Source organism: Lynx rufus, unplaced genomic scaffold (assembly GCF_022079265.1).
Source record: "Lynx rufus isolate CCGP_SWC_20201006 ecotype Redwood Valley unplaced genomic scaffold, mLynRuf1.p SCAF_17, whole genome shotgun sequence".
Taxonomy (NCBI): domain Eukaryota; kingdom Metazoa; phylum Chordata; class Mammalia; order Carnivora; family Felidae; genus Lynx; species Lynx rufus.
In genome coordinates this window covers 50,782,492-50,801,515 of record NW_025814831.1, presented here as the reverse complement: position 1 = coordinate 50,801,515, position 19,024 = coordinate 50,782,492, and the positions used below count along the sequence as shown (strand labels likewise).

General features: G+C 38.0%; 1 protein-coding gene across 1 annotated transcript in view; it reads left to right on the top strand.

The window, feature by feature from the left end:
- KLHDC1 (kelch domain containing 1) overlaps positions 1-14,769 on the top strand; it is a 52,912-nt gene extending 38,143 nt beyond the window's left edge. The window contains exons 11-13 of the mRNA XM_047079714.1: positions 4,909-4,993; positions 7,362-7,414; positions 13,477-14,769. Coding sequence (XP_046935670.1) covers positions 4,909-4,993; positions 7,362-7,414; positions 13,477-13,663 — 325 coding nt within the window. The 3' untranslated portion in view covers positions 13,664-14,769. The remainder of the gene's footprint in view (positions 1-4,908; positions 4,994-7,361; positions 7,415-13,476) is intronic.
- Positions 14,770-19,024: the final 4,255 nt, after the last annotated feature.

Here is a 19,024-nt window from a genome sequence, read left to right as displayed (position 1 = left end):
TAGTTATTTGGTTTTGGAAGAGGTTTATTGCAATTTAATGAGAAAATAAGTTTCATGTTAATAAAATAGATGGCAGATATTTATTTTTATTAACTGATCTATTCACTTATATGAATTTTTAAAAAAGAAACATGTTAGTTATTTGTGACATATTATAGAGAAAAAAATGTAGAAACAGCATATTATTATTAGACTACAGTTGATCCTTGAACAACACAAGTTTGAACTGCATGGGTCCACTTATTATATGGATTTTTTAAATAAATAAAATACTATAAATATATTTTCCATATGATTTTCTTTTTTTCCCATATGATTTTCTCTCTCTTTTTTTTTTCTAAGAGAGAGAGAGAGGGAGAGGGAGAGGGAGAGGTGCGTGGGGAGGGATAGAAGTTGAGAGAGAGAATCTCAATCAGGCTCCATGCTCAGCAGGGAGCCTGACGCTGGGCTCAGTCACACGACTGTGAGATCATGACCTGAGCTGAAATCAAGAGTCAGATGCTAAGCTGACTGAGCCACCCAGGTGCCCCATCCCATATGATTTTCTTAATTACATTTTCTTTTTTGTAATTTGAGTGTAGTCGACACATGATGTTACATTAGTTTCAGTGTACAACATAGTGATTTGGCAAGTGTATACATTGTGTTACGCTCACAAGAATAGCTACCGTCTGTCACCATACAATGCTACTACAGTGCCATTGACTATATTCCCTATGCTGTACCTCTTATTCCCATGAGTTATTCATCTATTACTGGAAGCCTATATCTCCCACTTCCCTTCACCCATTTTTGAAAAATACTTATTTATTTCGAGAGAAAGAGAGAGAGAGTGGGGAAGGGGCAGAGAGAGAGGAAGAGAGAATCCTAAGCAGGCTCCATGCTGTCAGCACAGAGCCTGATGCAGGGCTTGATCCCACAAACCCATGAGATCCCGACCTGAGCTGAAATCAAAAGTCAGAGGCTGAACCAACTGAGCCATCCAGGCACCCCATCCCTTCACCCATTTTGCCCATCCCTCCATTCCCTTTTCCTCTGTCAGTCATCACTTGGTTCTCTGTATTCATAGGTCTGATTTTGGTTTTTATTAGTTTGTTTATTCATTTGTTTTGTTTTGTTTTGTTAAGTAACATTTTCTTTAGCTTACTTATTGTAATACAGTGTATAAACCACATAACATACAAAATATGTATTAATTGACTATGTTATTTGTAAGGCTTCTGGTCAACAGTAGGCTATTAGTGGTTAAGTTTTCAGGATCCAAAAGTTACATGCAGATTTTCAGCTCTGTGGGGTATCAGTGCCCCAAACCTCGTGTTGTTCAAGGGTAAACTGTACAGAGAAAACAACATTAGTATTGTAATTTTTTTTTTCTAATTTAAGTGAGTAGTATAATAAAGATATATTCATAGGAAATTGATAGAACATTTATAATCATTATAGTTAGTAATAGATTTTACTGTTTTCATGCCATGTATTTAAGGATTTTTTTTGCTACAGATTATGTATACTAGTGTGAAGTCAACTTAATGACATGCATTTCAGAAGTTTAATAAGTGACAATGAAGTAACTTACTTGAGAAAAAAGCCTGAAAAAAATTGTATATATTTCAATGTGTACATCTATATTAATATGCACAAAAAATTTAGAGTTTATCATAATTACATAAGTGATTCTTATATTTTCATGTGTAGAAATTCATTGCAATGTATTATTTTAGCAATTTGGATCTTTTGAAATGTATTTTTTAACTTAAAGAGTTTTATATTAAGATATGGGAGCCCAGAGTTCTAGTCCTTGCTCAGCTACTACCTAGCTTTTTGGCTTTGGGAAAGTTACTTAAAGAAACTGAGCATTAATTTCTTCATCCCATGAAATGAGGAAGCTGGACTAGAGATGTTCTTAGTTCTCTTACAGTTGTTTGATTGCATTAATATTGGGCCAAAGTGGTATTAAGAATATGTTTAATTTTTAAATTGCTCCTATTTTATAATTCTATCCTTAATAAGTAATTAGAGCAACACAACTATTATCAATAATATATTAGTTAGAACTGAGCTATGTAAAGACATTTCTTTGAATTCAGCTGATGTGTCATGTAAATAATATGCTTTATTAGAATGTTTAGGTGATAAGTTTAGAACAGCTGTGAGAGGACATAAACTATCAGTCTGTAGACAAAACATCAGGTTGCAAGCTAGATGTCACCAAAATCAAGGCAGGAAAGGCTTTCCAGTGTTCTTCGATGATGAAGTCCAGGCCAGAGTTTCCCTAAGGCAGATAAGACAGAGGCAGATCTATCTTCAGGTATGAGGTGAGGAGGATACAGTTTAGTGTAAGGAGAACATATATATGTGGATGTATACTAATTTTTATGAGTGAGAGTTTACTTAACATCTGAATACGTTTTGTGCAAACTGTTCCAAGTTATACTTTAAAATGTGAATGGCCCAATTCTCCTCTTGTAATTCTATACAGGATTTCTCAACCTCGGCACCATTGACATTTTGGACCAAGTTATTCTTTGTCATTAGTCCTTTGCAGTGTAAGATGTCTAGCAGCATTTTTGGCCTTTACCCACTAGATGCCAATAGTATTCCCCCACCCACCCACCCACCTGGAGTTGTGACAGTCAAAAACATTGCAGATATTATCAAATGTCCCGTGGGGGCAAAAATCACCCTTGGTTGAGAACCACTGTTCCACAGCGTACCACCCTCTCCTCCAGGTCTCACTGTGGTTAGAGCAACGCTTGAGTGAAAGGCCAAGTACAAAGCCGTATCTAATTGCCTGTGTCAGTGGCTGTCAACAAGGACCCCTTTTTAAATGTGTCTGTGAAAGAAGTCCAATAAAGTATTGGCTTATAGAGCCTTAGGTACTTACTGTTGGGTCCCATGACTGTTGCCGAGGTTATACATGGCCTTCTCTCCTGGAAATTAAGCATTCCTTATATTCCATTTCCTTTATCCAGTCCCCATCCCCGACCCCACAATATAATATGGGTGTTGATGAAGATTTATGTCAATTTATGTTCTAACATATAAGTTGGAGAATTGGGCAGAGTGTTTCCTAAATAAAATCTCTTATGGCTCAGTTCTATCCTGGGTCCCGAGTGCAACTGTCCTTGAATGTGTGAGTGATTGTGTGAGGAAAGTATTTGATTTAACAAATTGTGCATAACCCTACTGTTTGCACTTGCTAAAGTTAAGTGAAAAGTATTAATGTACTAAAAATAAGTTATGTGGTAATAAGGGGTAATATGTAATTGTTTGGGATGTCTTTTGCTGCAGCAATTTGGTCTATTAAGAAAAGTCATCAAAATTCTCTAAGAGTCAAAGCGATGACTTTGTAAATTTCTTGATTTAGCTTCTAAAATTGAGAAATTTATGTGTACTTTTTTTCCTGAGAGAGCTCCCAGAAATCTTGAATTTTACAAAACTTAAGATTATTCTTTGTAAATACTGTGAAATTGGAGATGACCATGAGCTATCAGACCATTTCAAAAAGAACATTAGATGCTCTACTCTTATGAAATAACTTGTTTATTTAATAATTGAATATGTAATGCTGGTTTTTGTATTTGCTTTTGTTAATCAAGAGTTTTGGGGCACCTTCTGTGTGCAGAACAGTGTTTAGGTATTTTTAAAGAGAAGCATAAAATTAGATTACCCAGGTTCCAGTGGTGTGCTGGTAAAGGGTTAACGGCTGCTCTCCAGGAAAAGTAAAACCAAAAAGCCCAGCTTTGTAGCATTTTCTGGTTTCCATCATGGCCAGTTTCAAGCTACCAGCATGATGGCACTGAACATGGATTGGAAGAGGGATAGGCACAGTTGGTTTCAACTAGCTGCTAAGCCACTTCCAGCACACCACTGCCAAGATTTGACCTAAGGACCTCATGTGTGGACCTTTAGAAGACCCACACATCAAAGAATTAAAGGAGTGTATAGGGCAGTTTATCTTCAAATATAAGTCAGAAGATTATAAAATGTGTACATAAATGTTGAAAGGTGCTGACCAGAGAAGGTAACAGCCAGTTAGTTTGGGGATTTGGAACACTTCCTGGGGATATTGAGCCTATGTTTAAGGCACTGCAAGAACGATTTATCATCCTAAGCATAAGAAATGGGGTGAGCAAAAGCCTAGAGATAGATAAACTTTTCTCTTAGGGGATGAAAATAAATGAACTTGGATGAAGTAGAGGGTTCACTGCAGGGGGGGAGGGGCCAATAATTAAAACTTGTGGGAAAAAAATAGCTATTGGTTATGAATATTAGGCTAAGAAAAATGGCACAGATGCTTCCTGATCAGGACATGTCCATGGTTAAAAACATTTGAAAAATGTTATTAATCAGCTAAATGTAGCTGAGAGAGATTAGAGACAGAAAAATGAAGAACATGTTATGGTATTTTGTACTCAGAGCGATAAGTAGTATGACAGTCTAAATGTGAAGGGAATGCCAAGTTGGGTTTGTCAGATGATGGGAACAGAGAACAGGAAAGAAAAGTAAAAAATGATGAAAACAGTAACATGGCAGAGAGTCCTAAGAAAATTAGGGAAAGTGTCCATTTAGCAACAGGATGGTCAGTTCCTTTCTAACTAATTTATTTCAGTGAGAATATCTATGAGATAAAGAGACTAGAAAAAGGTTGGGGGGGGTATAACAGAAAAGAATTATTGGGTGGGGGGTCATTTTAATTGACATGATTTAATGAGGATCTAATCTTTTAGTGATTCTCGAGGAATCTTCAAAATCTAACCTCTTTTAGGATATGCCAAAGTTCAAGTTCAGTCATGCCCATTTTGAAATAGATTAAATGTGAAAGTGTGCAATTTAAAATTGATTTATATGTAACATATGGTTTCGTTCTTCATAGTATTTTACTCTCCTTATAATTTTCAACTATAGGTTATGGCATACAGCCTGTTTGGGGAAAGAAAATGAAATAATGGTATTTGGTGGGAGCAAAGATGATTTACTTTCCTTGGATACAGTAAGAAAATTTCCTATCTAAATATTTCCTCTGAGTAGTTTTGTTATTTAAACTAAATGGCTATTTAACAAGATTGTTGATGTTCCCACATTGCAAAATATGGAAGAACATGAAATGTTACTCTGTGGTATGACTAATCTTCAGAATGAGTGGCTTTTGTACAGCATTTAAGGATATTTTGAGTCTACAAATCAAAATAGGTCTATTAACCTCATTAGCCAAGTTATTTTTTATTTTTATTTTTTTATTTTAAAAAAATTTTTAATGTTTATTTATTTTTGAGAGAGAGAGGAAGACAGAGTACAAGCAGGGGAGAGGCAGAGAGAAAGACAGAATCTGAAGCAGGCTCCAGGCTCTGAGCTGTCAGCACAGAGCCCGACACGTATTTTTTTAATTAAAAAATTTTTTTTAATGTTAATTTATTTTTGAAGGAGGGAGAGACAGTGTGTGAATGGGGGAGGGTCAGAGAAAGAGAGAGAGAGAGAGGGAGACACAGAATCTGAAGCAGGGTCCAGGCTCTGAGCTGTCAGCACAGAGCCTGATGCAGGGCTCGAACCCATGAACTGTGAGATAGTGACCTGAGCCGAAGTTGGACGCTTAACAGACTGAGCCACCCATGCACCCCTTTGTTTTTTTAAAAAATTTTTTAATGTTAATTTATTTCTGAAGGAGAGAGAGAATCTCATTGGTCAAATTATTAAGAAGACCTTTTAAAGGATGACTCTTCCCTTTCTCTTTGAGTCTCACCATAGTATAGATGTTTATAATTTTATCGAATTAAAAGATTTGTAAGGTATAGTTGATATTTTATAAGAATGGATATAATGTATACGTAAACTAAGTAGAGTAATAAGTACCCATGAAATTTACTACCTCCCTCGGTAACTAGAACATCAATGCTAGTTTCTCCCGTCAAGAGGAAACTAGTTTGAAATTTTTAAGTGTATTTTCTCTCTACTTTATGTGTCTTTTGCCACTGCTTCACTCATTTTAATTTTAAGATTAAAGCATTGTCATTTTAAAATCTGATAAAACTAAGGCCAAAGAAATAAATGAATAGCATTTGGAGAGTGTTGTTCTTTCACTCCTAGCACCTCGGGAAGTTCAGAGCGAGGTGGCCATGCTCATACTGTGCTGTGTTGGGACGGGAGTTGGGCATTGGTTGCTCTGGTTTATATAGGACATTTGGGAATCGAGGGACTTGGAGCCATCAGGAAGAGTGTGCTCCGGCCAGAATCAGCCAAGTTGGTGCCAGCTCTCTGGTGGATATCTCTTCAGACTAGTTCTCTCTGGAGCTGCACCTGCCCAGTGGCAAACCCTGAAATGAGCTGGTTTCTCTCCAGGGGGGTTGGCTGAGTTTGCAGTTTTGGGGCCTCCAGTTTGAACGTTATGTATATTGGAAGTTTTAGAACTTTTTGGCTAAGAATTCAGTGCTTCAACAAAAGATCAAAACCACGACTTGGCATTTAATTAAAAAATAAACTTTGTGGTTTGTCTTCTTTTTCTTGGCACTAGAAATCGGTAGGATACAGAGTTTATCATTAAAACAGGAATTCTGATTAAAATCATCATAAATTATGGAATTCTAAAGACTTATTTGAAAGGATTAGGGACATTTTCTGCCGACTCTTCCACATTACTTTCAGATGAAAGAATCATTATTCAAAAAATCTTCTGGATCTGAGATTTCCAGATGGGACCCTTTGTGAAAGAGAGACAAGAGAAAGAGATCTTAAAATAAGAGTCATTTGGAAGAGAAAAGTTCTGCTTAAAAAACAAAACTTGAGGGGCGCCTGGGTGGCGCAGTCGGTTAAGCGTCCGACTTCAGCCAGGTCACGATCTCGCGGTCCGTGAGTTCGAGCCCCGCGTCAGGCTCTGGGCTGATGGCTCGGAGCCTGGAGCCTGTTTCCGATTCTGTGTCTCCCTCTCTCTCTGCCCCTCCCCCGTTCATGCTCTGTCTCTCTCTGTCCCAAAAATAAATAAACGTTGAAAAAAAAAATTAAAAAAAAAACAAAACAAAACTTGAAAACCACTACTTTTCTCATTTTGAACTCACTGTTCTAAGAGAAAAACATGTTTCTGAGTTTTAAATTTGCAGTTGTATAGGTTGTGGTTAGGTAGAAATTTGGTCGCTGAAAAAAGGTAGCAATGTACCCAAAGTTTGTGTGGATAGCAGGTGTTTATATGTATGGTGTGTGTGTGTGTGTGTGTGTGTGTGTGTGTGTGTGTGTGTGAGTAAATAGCTAGAGGGAGATTTTTTTGCTGCTTTACGTAATCTCTGTTACATTTACAAAAAGAAAATATTTAATTATTAATGCAATTTTATTATTTTGAACACCTTTATAATTCTTTTTTTTATGTTGATTAGGGCCACTGTAATGATTTATTGATTTTTCAAACACAGCCCTATTCACTACTCAGGTAAGTATTTTAATTATATATACATATTTATAACGCTATTAATATAGGATAATTTCTTTCGTCTTCCTTTTTGGGAAGCATTATAATTTTTCAGGTAGATTAGGATTTGAACTTAATAAAATATTTACATCTTCCGAAAAGTATAGTCAAATTTGTAATAGTGAACCATACACCAATGTGATTTTTAAAAATTAAAATATGCAGTATAATCATTTTTATTTTGTGCATAAAATTGCATTTAGTTCATATAGAAGTATTAAACACGCTGTATTTCCTTGATTTAAGTCTGAAGTTTTTCATATTTTAACTCTTAGCAAATCAGTGTGTCCAATAATAGACACACATACATATATATGCATTTACTTAAGTAGAATTTCTTTTTTAACACCAAATCTGTTATTAAGTTGATGGTGTGACGTGGTGTCTTAATTCACACACGCTTGCTTGCTTATTTATTTATTTATTTAAATTTATTTTGAGAAAGAGAGTATGTGAGCTGTGGGAGGGGCAGAGAGAGAGGGAGAGAGAGAGAGAATCCACACTCAGAGCAGAGCCTGACTCGAGGTTTGAACCCGTGAACTGTGGTATCATGACCTGAGCCAAAATCAAGTGTTGAATCCTTAACTGACTGAGCCACCCAGGCACCCCTCGAATATTCTTGCTTTAAATTTTTTTTTTAATGTTTGTATTTATTTTTGAGACAGAGAGAGACAGAACATGAGCAGGGTTGGGGCAGACACAGAATCCAAAGCAGGCTCCAGGCTCTGAGCTGTCAGCACAGAGCCTGATGCGGGGCTTGAACTCACAGACTGTGAGATCATGACCTGAGCTGAAGTCGGATGCTTAACCGACTGAGCCACCCAGGCACCCCTATTCTTGCTTTAAAAGGAGTATGTACGAGGGATAGTTGGAAGATTGGGGAAGAAGCCCCTGTCTCTGTCTGAGAGTCAGGAGGAAGGTTCTGAGCGAAGTAGAAGTGGCCCAGTGAACAAGTGTGGTGTTTTATGCAGGAGGAATAACAACAGGTGAAGGCACATGAGAGAGACATATGTGTTGTATGTCAAGGAGTAGGCTGTAACTTCCAGACGTTCTACAACTTGGACCACTTCAAAACCATTGGACCAGCTCAAACTGGACCATCCTAATATCTTTCATAACTGCTCCTTCTCTTATTTCAGTGGTTCCTTCTGTTACTGCACATTAGAATCTCATAGGGAACCTCGAAAAGTATTGATGCCTGTGTTCCATGCCCACATGTTATGATTTAATTGATCTGGGGTGTGGCCTGAACTTAGGAATTGTTGAAAGACCCCAGGATAATTCTAATGTGCAGACAGAGTTTGGAAGTTGCTGATGTAATGATTATACTGCCTTGTATTGTTACTTACCTTTTACTGTGAACAGAGCTACTTTCCCAAAGTAGATTGCAAGTTCCTTATATACAAGGATCAAAAAAATACAGTATTGGAGTGCCTACCATGGGCAGGCACTGTGCTATAAAATGAAAAGTCACGATCTTTCCCTTGAATTGCTAATAATACAGAAGGCAGGGTTTCAACAACTATAAAAGAAAAATAATGTTGCTTTAAGAGTAACATATACGAAGTTAACGAGACTCGTGGAAGAGAAGGCCCTCTGTCCACGTGGTTAAGATGGTGAAGGTTAGGGGAGTCTTTGTGTAAGAGGGAGGGTTCGAGACAATTTGCTATGAACAAGCAGTGCATGGGGGTTAGTACAAGATATGCGAGTGCAGTATGTTCTGGAAACTGAATTCCTGAATATTCCTGAGACAAACATATGAGGTAGGGAGTTGGACAAGAAATCAGCAACCATATATCATCCAGAGCCTTGTGTTTCATGAAGATAAGTTAACATTATCTAGTAGATCAAGAAGCATTGACTAATTTGGAGCAGAGGAATGAGATGTTAATATTACAAATTAGATGTTATACATACAAAAATAGATGTTAATTGACTATGTCATCTGTAAGGTTTCCTATCAACAGTAGGCTATTAGCAATTAAATTTGGGGAGAGTCAAAAGTTATATGTGGACTTTCTACTGCATGGGACCTTGATACCCCAACCCTCTCACTGTTGAAACTATATTTATTTATATGCTGAGGAGAAGAACCAGCTGTTGGAAACACAAGAAAATGGGGCGCCTGGGTGGCTCAGTAGGTTTAACCTCTGACTCTTGACTTTGGCTCAGGTCATGATCTCAGAGTTGGTGAGTTCAAGCGCCGTACTGAGATCTGCGCTCACAGCACTGAGCCTGCTTGGGATTCCTACTCCCCCCTCTCTGCTCCTCCCTAGCTTGCTGTCTATCTCTCTCAAAATAAATAAAAATAAACTTAGAAAAAAAAAACACAAGAAAATGAAGGAAAAATTGGTGCAGCGGGGTCTCGAGGAGGTGGGTTTTAGTGAACAGGTAATTGAATTAGTCGTTGAGTAGAGCAAAAATACTTTTTAAATAATGAAGAAAGTAGGGATGTAGAGGCAGATGAATTTGTTGGCTGGGGGGCAAAGCACTGAGAAAGCGTAGTTGGTAGCAAGGTAAGAAAGAGGAGAGGTGAGGACATGGACTTAGGAGTGGAGAAGATTTGAAATCACTGCTGCAGTGGCTTTGAGAAGATACCGACTGGGGCTGTATAACACAGCACTGCAGAACACTCAGGGGGCTCAGCTGAGACCTCGGAGAATTGAAGGGATGGGCCCTGTCTGCAGAAGCTGGTTTTCTCCAGCCGCACTGAGCAGGTGGCTGCTGCAGAAAGGAGCTGGCTGACTGAATTCTCCCATGGTTGGAGTTTAGCCAGGGTGATGTAACAGAGGGACAGCAGAGACGGGGATGAAAGTTTCTGGCAAGAGAATGAAGTGCAGATGGGCCGGGCTGGGAAGGAAAGGAAGCTGAGAACAGAGGGGACTTACTGTCTGGAGAACTGGGAAGAGCGAAGGGAGTGCACATAGGAAAAGGATGTAAGGCTTCTGGTCCCTCCTAGAGGAGAATCTGGAAGTGGAAGGTTTTAGAGGCAGAACTGTCCTGAGTGAGGTTATAAAGACTCAAAAGAGTTTTCCACACAAAGTTCTCAACAACAGGGGCGGGGGGTTGGGGGGGTGGGGGGGGGGGGGAAGGGTGCACCACCTGCAGGTGAAATGACAGCAGCCTGGAGCGACAACAAATACTCGAGTAGCTCCTGGACTGTGTTAACGGAGACACGGGAGAAGCGGCACTCTTTTCTCAAGAAGGCTGCAGGCTACGCACTTTTCTTAGATTTCAGTTAAAGCAAGGGCAGGAAGTCAGAGGAAGCAGAGGTGTTTGCGGACACAGCTGGTGTTCTAAAAAGCACAGAGTTTGGAAGGAAAGATAAACAATGATGGGGAAGGTGGACCAGCATAGAAATGAGAGAAAGGCACAGCACAGACTGGATGGGCTTGTGTTTGGGGCTGGAACTGAGTGTGACTATCAGTCAGGCTTCTTGGTGTCACCCTTTGCCCCTAGCACAGTGCTTCTGGGAATGCATACACACCCTTTCACACCCTTTTCATGCTGGGCTCATTTTGATGCATCAGAACTTGAATTAAAAACAAAAACCAAAAAACCCGTTGACTATAGTAGGAATTTAGTGGTATTCTTGCGTTGAGGTGTATTCACCACAACCAGTGGCCCACAGTGCAGCCAGAGCAATCTTTTTATTTTAAATTATTTAATAATAAAGGATTCCTTTTATTTTAAATTATCTTAAATTCTATTTAAATTTTAAATTTAAGTCAGAAGGCGTTTGGCACCTACTGTGTTGAGGCAGTGGAAACAAATAGGAATTTGCCGCAGAGGCTCCTCATCTAAAGATACTTGTCTGATCTAATGTATTTGTGGGATCATGCTCATCGTACATTTGGATACCTATATAGGTTTAAGATGAAATACCACTGGTGCTTGTTCTGATAAAAAAATAAGATGTATTTACCAAGAAAACTCACACAGTATGAAAGGTATATGGTAAAAAAAAAAATCACCTTTGAGCCATCGTCCACAATGATCTTTGTTAAGAGTTTGCTGTTTATCCTTCCACACTTTAAAATGAAAACAGTTGTGGTTTTAACCATGCTAAGAGGCCACTGGAACCTTGAGAGCAGTATACATATGCATGTGTATGCTCACGTGTGCATGTGTGTCTAAAGGGTCAAAGTATGCATCCTGTTTATAATCTGCTTTTGAGACTCGTACTGTGGGTATCTGTCATGTAAACATATAATCATTTATAGACCTATATTTATGTTCGTAATGGCTGTCCAGTGTTCTGTTTCATAGAAGTACAATTTCTTTACTAGTGTATTGATATTTATTTAGGATATCTCAATTGGGGGCTATTATTAGAAATTTTGTGTTGTCATATTCCTGTATATGCTTTTGGAAAACTTGCATGTCTCCTCAGGAGAAACTCCTAGAAGGGCTGTTGGTGGATCAAGGCACGTGCACATTTTATACTGTGATGATCACGCAGTGGCTCCCACTGCCTTAGGCAAACCGCACATTCCTTACTGTGGTGTTCAGGGCCTCCACCTGTCTCTCTACCTCATTTCCCGCCATGTCCCGCTCTCGCCATTCTCTAGCTATATTTGAACCACTCAGTTCCAGTTTCTGGAATAAATCTTATATCTCATTTCTAGGGCTTTGCAGGTGTGTGTCCTCTATCATGAATAGTTTGTTGATACTCTCAAGGTCTCGGCTTGGACATCCCATCTGGAAGGTTTCCCTGGCTTGCAGGGGTTGTCTTCGCTATTCTCCCTGTCTCGTTCCCCTAGAACCCTGTACCTGTCAAGGCCATTTCATGTTATCCCAGTCTCAACATTGTTTATCCTCACTAAATTGTAATCTGCCTGAAAGCCGAAATAGGGTTTTTCTCAGTATTGGATTTCCTGCTCTTAAATAAGCTCCTAAATAGTGCACACGAATAAATATTTGTTGAATCAGTGAATGAATAGCAATGACAGAGTCCATCTCCTCATCTGACTTGTCCCTTCTCCCTGGTGGAAGGGACACAGGAGCTATTGTGTTAACATAGCCGCAGAGTTAAACTTACATCAAGTGTAAGATTTGTGTCATTCACCTGCACATCTCCATGTCTGTGTACAGCGTTTTCACTCTCCTTGCTTAGAGTTTTCACAGAGAGAAAAGTCTTCCTGAAAGTATGGAAGATATAAATATCTAAATCCTTGTAAAAATGACAACTGAGTTTAAGTACAGCAGAATCAAGCGAATTCATTTTTAAAACTTTTAAAAAAGATTTGCTTCCCTGTTTGATTTAAAGCTTATCAGTTGAAATAGATGATTTTTTGATAGCTCATCAAGTTTCTTTCGGTTTTAAAATGCAACATGTTCTTCAAAGTAGCTTAAGATAAAAAGGGAGTTGGAATCCTTCCAAATAGGAAGGATTCTACGAGGTAGTGGAATCAGAGGGGAAAAATGACCACCCAGACTCCCAGGACGGGAGAACCTCAGGTGGGCTCTCATTGGCTCTTTCTGCATTGCTGTTCCATTCCTCTCTTCAGACCTGCTCTCTCGGGGTCAGTGTCAGTCACTAAGTCACATGTGCCAGTGAAGTGAGTTACAGTGGGGGGGGGTGGGGTGGGGGGACCAGGTCACTTGGCTTCAAAATGGATGTTAGATGCTTCATCTTGGGGCAATGGAAGAAAAAGACAGTTCTCAGAGAAGAGTAAGTGGTTATTGGACTAGGAGGATAAATGAAAAATGGTCTGCTACAGACTAACATGCTTTGAAATTAAATCTGAATCTTTTCTGTTTAAATAACATTATGCACGGTGCATAGTAAGTTGAAATTTCTGTTTCCATGGGCTTTTGGTCAGATTGGCCTTGAGGCTATAAAAATATACAATTATTGTGGTGCTCTGGAAAGAACATGTATCCTATCATGTTCCAAACAATACAGAGGAAATATGTTATCATGTAACAATTTTATAATAATTTTTTTAAGAATACTTACCTATAAATATTTTATAAGTTCAGATTCAAAAACTAATAATTCTGTAATATTTTATTTACAGGTCATGCCTAGACTGCATTGGTAAAAATGCTATAGTTTTAGAAAGTCAGATATCTTTATTACCTCCTAAACTTCTGCAACAAGTGCTCAAAAAAATAACATTCTGGACTGCAGCTAATCACCGAGAAGAACAAAGAATCCAAAAAGAAGAAACTGAAAATAAGTATCAGTGGATCAGTAGCAATTAAGTTGTCATATACTCTCTATATTTAATATGTGTACACATTTTAATTAGACTGTATATTTACACCCCCCCCTCAAAAATTGGAGGATTTAGAAGATAGAATTTGAAACAAAAATGCTATGTCCTGGTGATTATAGGCCATGGAATATATGGGAATAAGATGTTAATGGAAGATTATATTTTATATTTGTAAACTAATTTCCTAATTAGCTGCAGGAAGAAATATACTTTCTGAAAGTACATACAATTGTAAGAGATTTTAACTCACTGTGTACTCTTTACTGAAAAGTTTATATGAATTTGAGGAGAATGAGAAATTAGCCCAAGGACTTAAGAAATCCCCCAACATAATAATAGATAAAAATACTATACATCAACTTTCAGAAAGAATGGATTTTCTCAAGCCACTTAAACATTATCTAAAGTTTCTCATTAAGTAACCCAGTAATTTAAAAACTTCTCTTTCAATAACTGATGCAGCTGGGCAAAATGATAAAATAGGCAAGCGCCGATATGGATTAAATAGTGGACTCCTACCCTTTAGCCCTTACCTAGTAAAGTCTTATTGAGCTTCATTGTAACTTGTCCCCACCTTTATTTGAATAGCAGAATAAATGCCTTCAGTTGTCTTTCATTACTCCTAAGTTACTAGCTAATCCAACTTTATAAAGACCATGTTTTAAAGTGTCTAAAGTGGAGATTAACTTATCATACAGACTTTGAAATATGGGGAAACAGTAGATATATTAGCTTTTGAGACCCATCAAAATATATTTTTGCCCTGGAAGAATGCTTCTAAAGTAGTTTCTGCAAGTAATGAAATGGGATGGTAACTTAGTAATTTGCCTTTATAGCAACCCTGCTATTTGGCCCATAGGGAAATATGTTGTCTTCCTATTTGTTTTCAGTATTACCTGCCTATACAGAAATAGCATCCTATATTTATATTCCTTTAGCCAGTACTTTTGCCATAATTAAGAAGTTACTCATATTATCACAGTTATACGCTTTCATTGAATTACTAATAACAATGAATTATTAAGAAGCTCAGTATATAAAATTATTCTCCTTAACACCACCATTCAAGTTATCTCTAAAATTTAAAATACTAGAGAGAATATATTTCTATATTGAAATATATATGTAATTTATAATGATAATTATAGTAGTTTGTAGTATCTCATTAAATTTTAGATATATTTTATATATATGTACCATATTTTGGATGTGTAAAGGCTTCTATTTATGTATTGAAGTACTTTGTGCTTACATTTTATTTATTGTACAAACTCTATAGATATACTATTTTCCTAGTTTTGTTAGTGTAAACCAGTCATTAGAGTTGATTGTGCAAACAAGATTTCAGTATAAGTTTTCTTTTTCTTTTCTTTTTCTTTTTTTACTATTTTTAGGCTGAAAACAGATTTAGAAAAAGGATCTCACAGGCAATATACATCCTAGAAGTAATTATTACCATGAACTTCTGTTATCAGCATTTTTTAAGGGGAAAAAATATGAAAACCTATTGGATAGGGATACATGACATTGAATTGAATGAACATCGTTTAAAGTGTAGATTATGGGAATTTAAATTCTAGATTAGGCAGACACCTCTCTAGCCTCTTAGAAAAACACTTCTGGTTTTAAATAGTTTACTTGGAATGTTAAAAGTTGGAGTCGGCCCCTGGAAACACACTGGCGTTTAGGCTTCAAGAGAAATCTGTTGCCTGTGGCACACAAAACCGGTGCTGCTCTTTTTTGACTTAATATACTGTGCTGGTTCAATAGTAGGAGTGGCAGGAAATTCTGATCCTTACCTGCAGGTTCCACAAGTTGACTTCAACCAGGTTTTGCTTCTCTTCTGTTAGGAGCTGTAGAAATTCTGGGAGCCTGCAAAGCTCTTTCAAAACCTCAAAGCCAAGCATTATTAATCCTTCACTTCTCACTAGCTGATGGTTTCCTATCAACTCTTGTGCTGCTGACCTCCATGGTGTAGAGGAGCCAAAGACACTGACAGCCTCAGAACTTTCTCTCGGAACTCCCCTTGTGGGCTCTCTGTTCGGAAAACAATTCTGCAGGGGTTGATAGTTTTTTTCAGGTGGTTCACAAAATAGGTTTCCAATCTCATCCTCAAGGAAAAAGGATTTCTGGCCATCTTTCTTTTGTCTTTCAGGATATTTTTCCAGTTGTCAGGAAGGATTCTTTTGAGTATTAATCATCTTTAGTGTGATACAGTAAATAGCCCATCTAAGTTAGTGTACATTTTTTTTCCAAACAGTGTCTTTGCACACATACCCTTAAAAAACGATTAGCCTTTGGATAAAAGCTTAAAAGTATTCTTTAGAACTTTTTACTTTCAGTCCAGGATGAAGTGGTGCTTTCACTAATTCCTTACTTATATTGTACGTGTATGTGAGAGAGAAATAATATAAAGTCACGAATTTTCGGGGTAGTATGTACTGTCTGACAAAAAAATTTTGACTTCAGAAAATTTCAAAAGAAAAGAAGCAATTTTAAGAAACAATGCTCCCTGTCCACCTTGTGTATGTGTGTGTGTATGTGTGTGCGTGCACATGCATATGCACACACCTGTTTTTTCATTGTATTAATGTGATTCTACTGGAATTTCTGGTTTGATGAGGTTACCATCCAGTCCAGCATGTGGGTACAGCAAGATCATTCTTTATCACCCTGTTGCAGACTGAATGTGTTTCCCCCAAATTCATATATTGAAACCCTGCTCCTCAATCAATGTAGTAGTATTTGGAGGTGGAGTCTTTGGAGGTAATTAGGTTTAGATGAGGTCATGAGGGTGATGACCCCATGATGGGATTGTTGTCCTTATAAAGGGCAGAAATCAGAGCTCACTCTTCTCCTGCCATGTCAGGATGCAAGCCCATGAAAAGGGCTCCCACCTAGGGTCGAATCTGCCAGCACCTTGATCTTGGACTTCCCAGCCTCTAGAACTGTGAGAAATAAATGTCTGTTGTTCACACCATCTGGTCTGTGGTATTTTGTTGTATCAGCCAAGCTAAGATGCACCTGCGGTCCAAAACTTACATTAGGATTCATTCATTCTTGGTGGTATACATCCTACAGGTTTAGACAGAAGTATAACAACATGTATCTACCATTATAGTAGCATATAAAATAGTTTCACTGCCCTAAAAATCCTCTGTGCTCTGCCCATTCATTTCTCCCTCCCCACTAACCCCTGCAACCACTGATCTTTTTGTTTTCTCCATAGTTTTGCCTTTTCCATATGTTATATAGTTAGAATCCCATAGTATGTAGCCTTTTCAGGTTGGTGTATTTCCGTAGTAACAAGCATTTAAATGTCCTCTGTATGCTTTCATGTTTGAAAAGATCGCTCATGTCTTTGCACCACTGAATAAGAATATTCCATTGTTTGGATTGAACCAGAGAAATTTTTTAGGATCTTCTGCATAGACAATCATGTCATCTATGAACAAAGTTTTGTTTCTTCCTTCTTAACATTTTATTTCCTTTCCTTACTGCATTGGTGATGACTTCCAGTACAATGTTGAAAAGTAGTTGTGAGAGGGGACATCCCTGCCTCATTCTTGATCTTAGTGGGAAAGCTTTGAGTTTCTCATAGCACTAAGTATGATGTGAACTGTAGGTTTTTGTAGATGTTCTTTATTAAGTTGAAATTTCTTAGTTTGCTGAGTTTTTATCCTGAATAGGTGTTAAATAATTTTTCTGCTTCTACTGATATGTTCATTTGATTTTTCTTTAGCCTGTTGATGGTGGATTCCATTAGTTGATTTTTGAGTGTTGAAGCAGCCTTGAATACTGGGGCTAAGTCTCACTTGGTCATGGTGTATCTCTCTTGGTCATGGTGTATAATACTTTATTTTTTTTTGGATTTGATTTACTAATATTTTGGTGAGGATTTTTGCATCTGTGTTCATGAACAATATTGGTCTGTCATTTTCTTTTCTTGTGATGTCTTTGTCTGGTTTTGGTATTAGGATAATGCTGGCCTCAGAATGAGTGAGGAAGTATTCTTTGCTCTATCTTATGAGATTATGGAATATTGATATTTCTTTAAATGTTTGTTAGAATTTACCAGTGAACCCATCTGAGCCTGTTGTTTTCTGTTTGGGTAGGTTATTTATTATTGATTCAACTTCTTTAAAATTTTTTAGAGAGACAGAAACAGCATGAGCAGGGAGGGCCAGGGAGAGAGAAGGAGACACAGAATCTGAAGCAGGCTCCAGGCTCTGAGCTGTCAGCACAGGTACCTCCCGAACCCATGCAAGATCATGACCTGAGTCAAAGTCCGTCGCTTAACAGACTGAGCCACCCAGGCACCGCTGGTTTTATTTCTTTAATAGATACAGGCTTATTCAGAATGTCTGCTTTTTTCTTACGTGAGTTTTGGCAGATTGTGTCTTTCAAGGAATTGGTCCATTTCATCCGGGTTATCAAATATATGAGCAGAGGTGTTCATAAGATCTCTTTATTATTCCTTTAATGTTCATGGGATCTGTAGTGTTGTCCCCTGTTTCACTTCTGATATTTGTAACTTACATCTTCTCTGTTTTTTTCCTTACAGAGCCTGGCTTAGAGGCTTACTGATGTTATTGATCTTTTCAAAGAACCAGCTTTTAGTTTTCTCTATTTCTTGTTTTCAATTTCATTGATACAGCTTAAAAAACTTTTTCTTCCATTTGGGTTTAACTTGCTCTTCTTTTTCTGGTTTCCTAAGATGAAAACTAGGAGGGTTGATGTTACATCTTTATTTTTGTCAAATATGTATACGCATTCAATGCTATTAAGTGTCCCCCTAAGCACTGCTTTCACCCATCCCAGAAATTCTGATAAATTGTAAACATAGTGGCAGTGACTAGGGAAGGAGTTTTAGGCTATGAAAATCTGAGTGAGGAAAGCCTGTGTTAATTGTTCAAAGTATCCCTTCCAAGCAGTGGTAGCAGCGTGAAGATGGGGAAGAGACAGGATAATAAAGCACACTCCTCTCACCAAACGCATCCAAGTAAAGTGGCACCATTACATTAGGGATTTAAGATGCATTCAGGTACAACCCTATTTTACAGGTGACTAAGTTTAGGTTGCAGTAATTCTTTTCTTGACCTAATTGAAATGTATCAAAATGTAACAAAGCAGTATCTGTGTGTGTGAACAGAATTTGCCATCCTCCCTTAAGGACTGGACGATGATGGTTTCTGAAATACTTTTTGAGCACAATTTTCCAGACTGGGCTTGGAAAGTAAGATCTCTGCCGAAGCAGAAGAGCTCAGCGAGCAGGGGTGCCTGGAACCGCTGTGCGGGCACCGTCGGGGTGGCACCAAGTCGGGAGCCCCACGCGCACCCGCGGGGC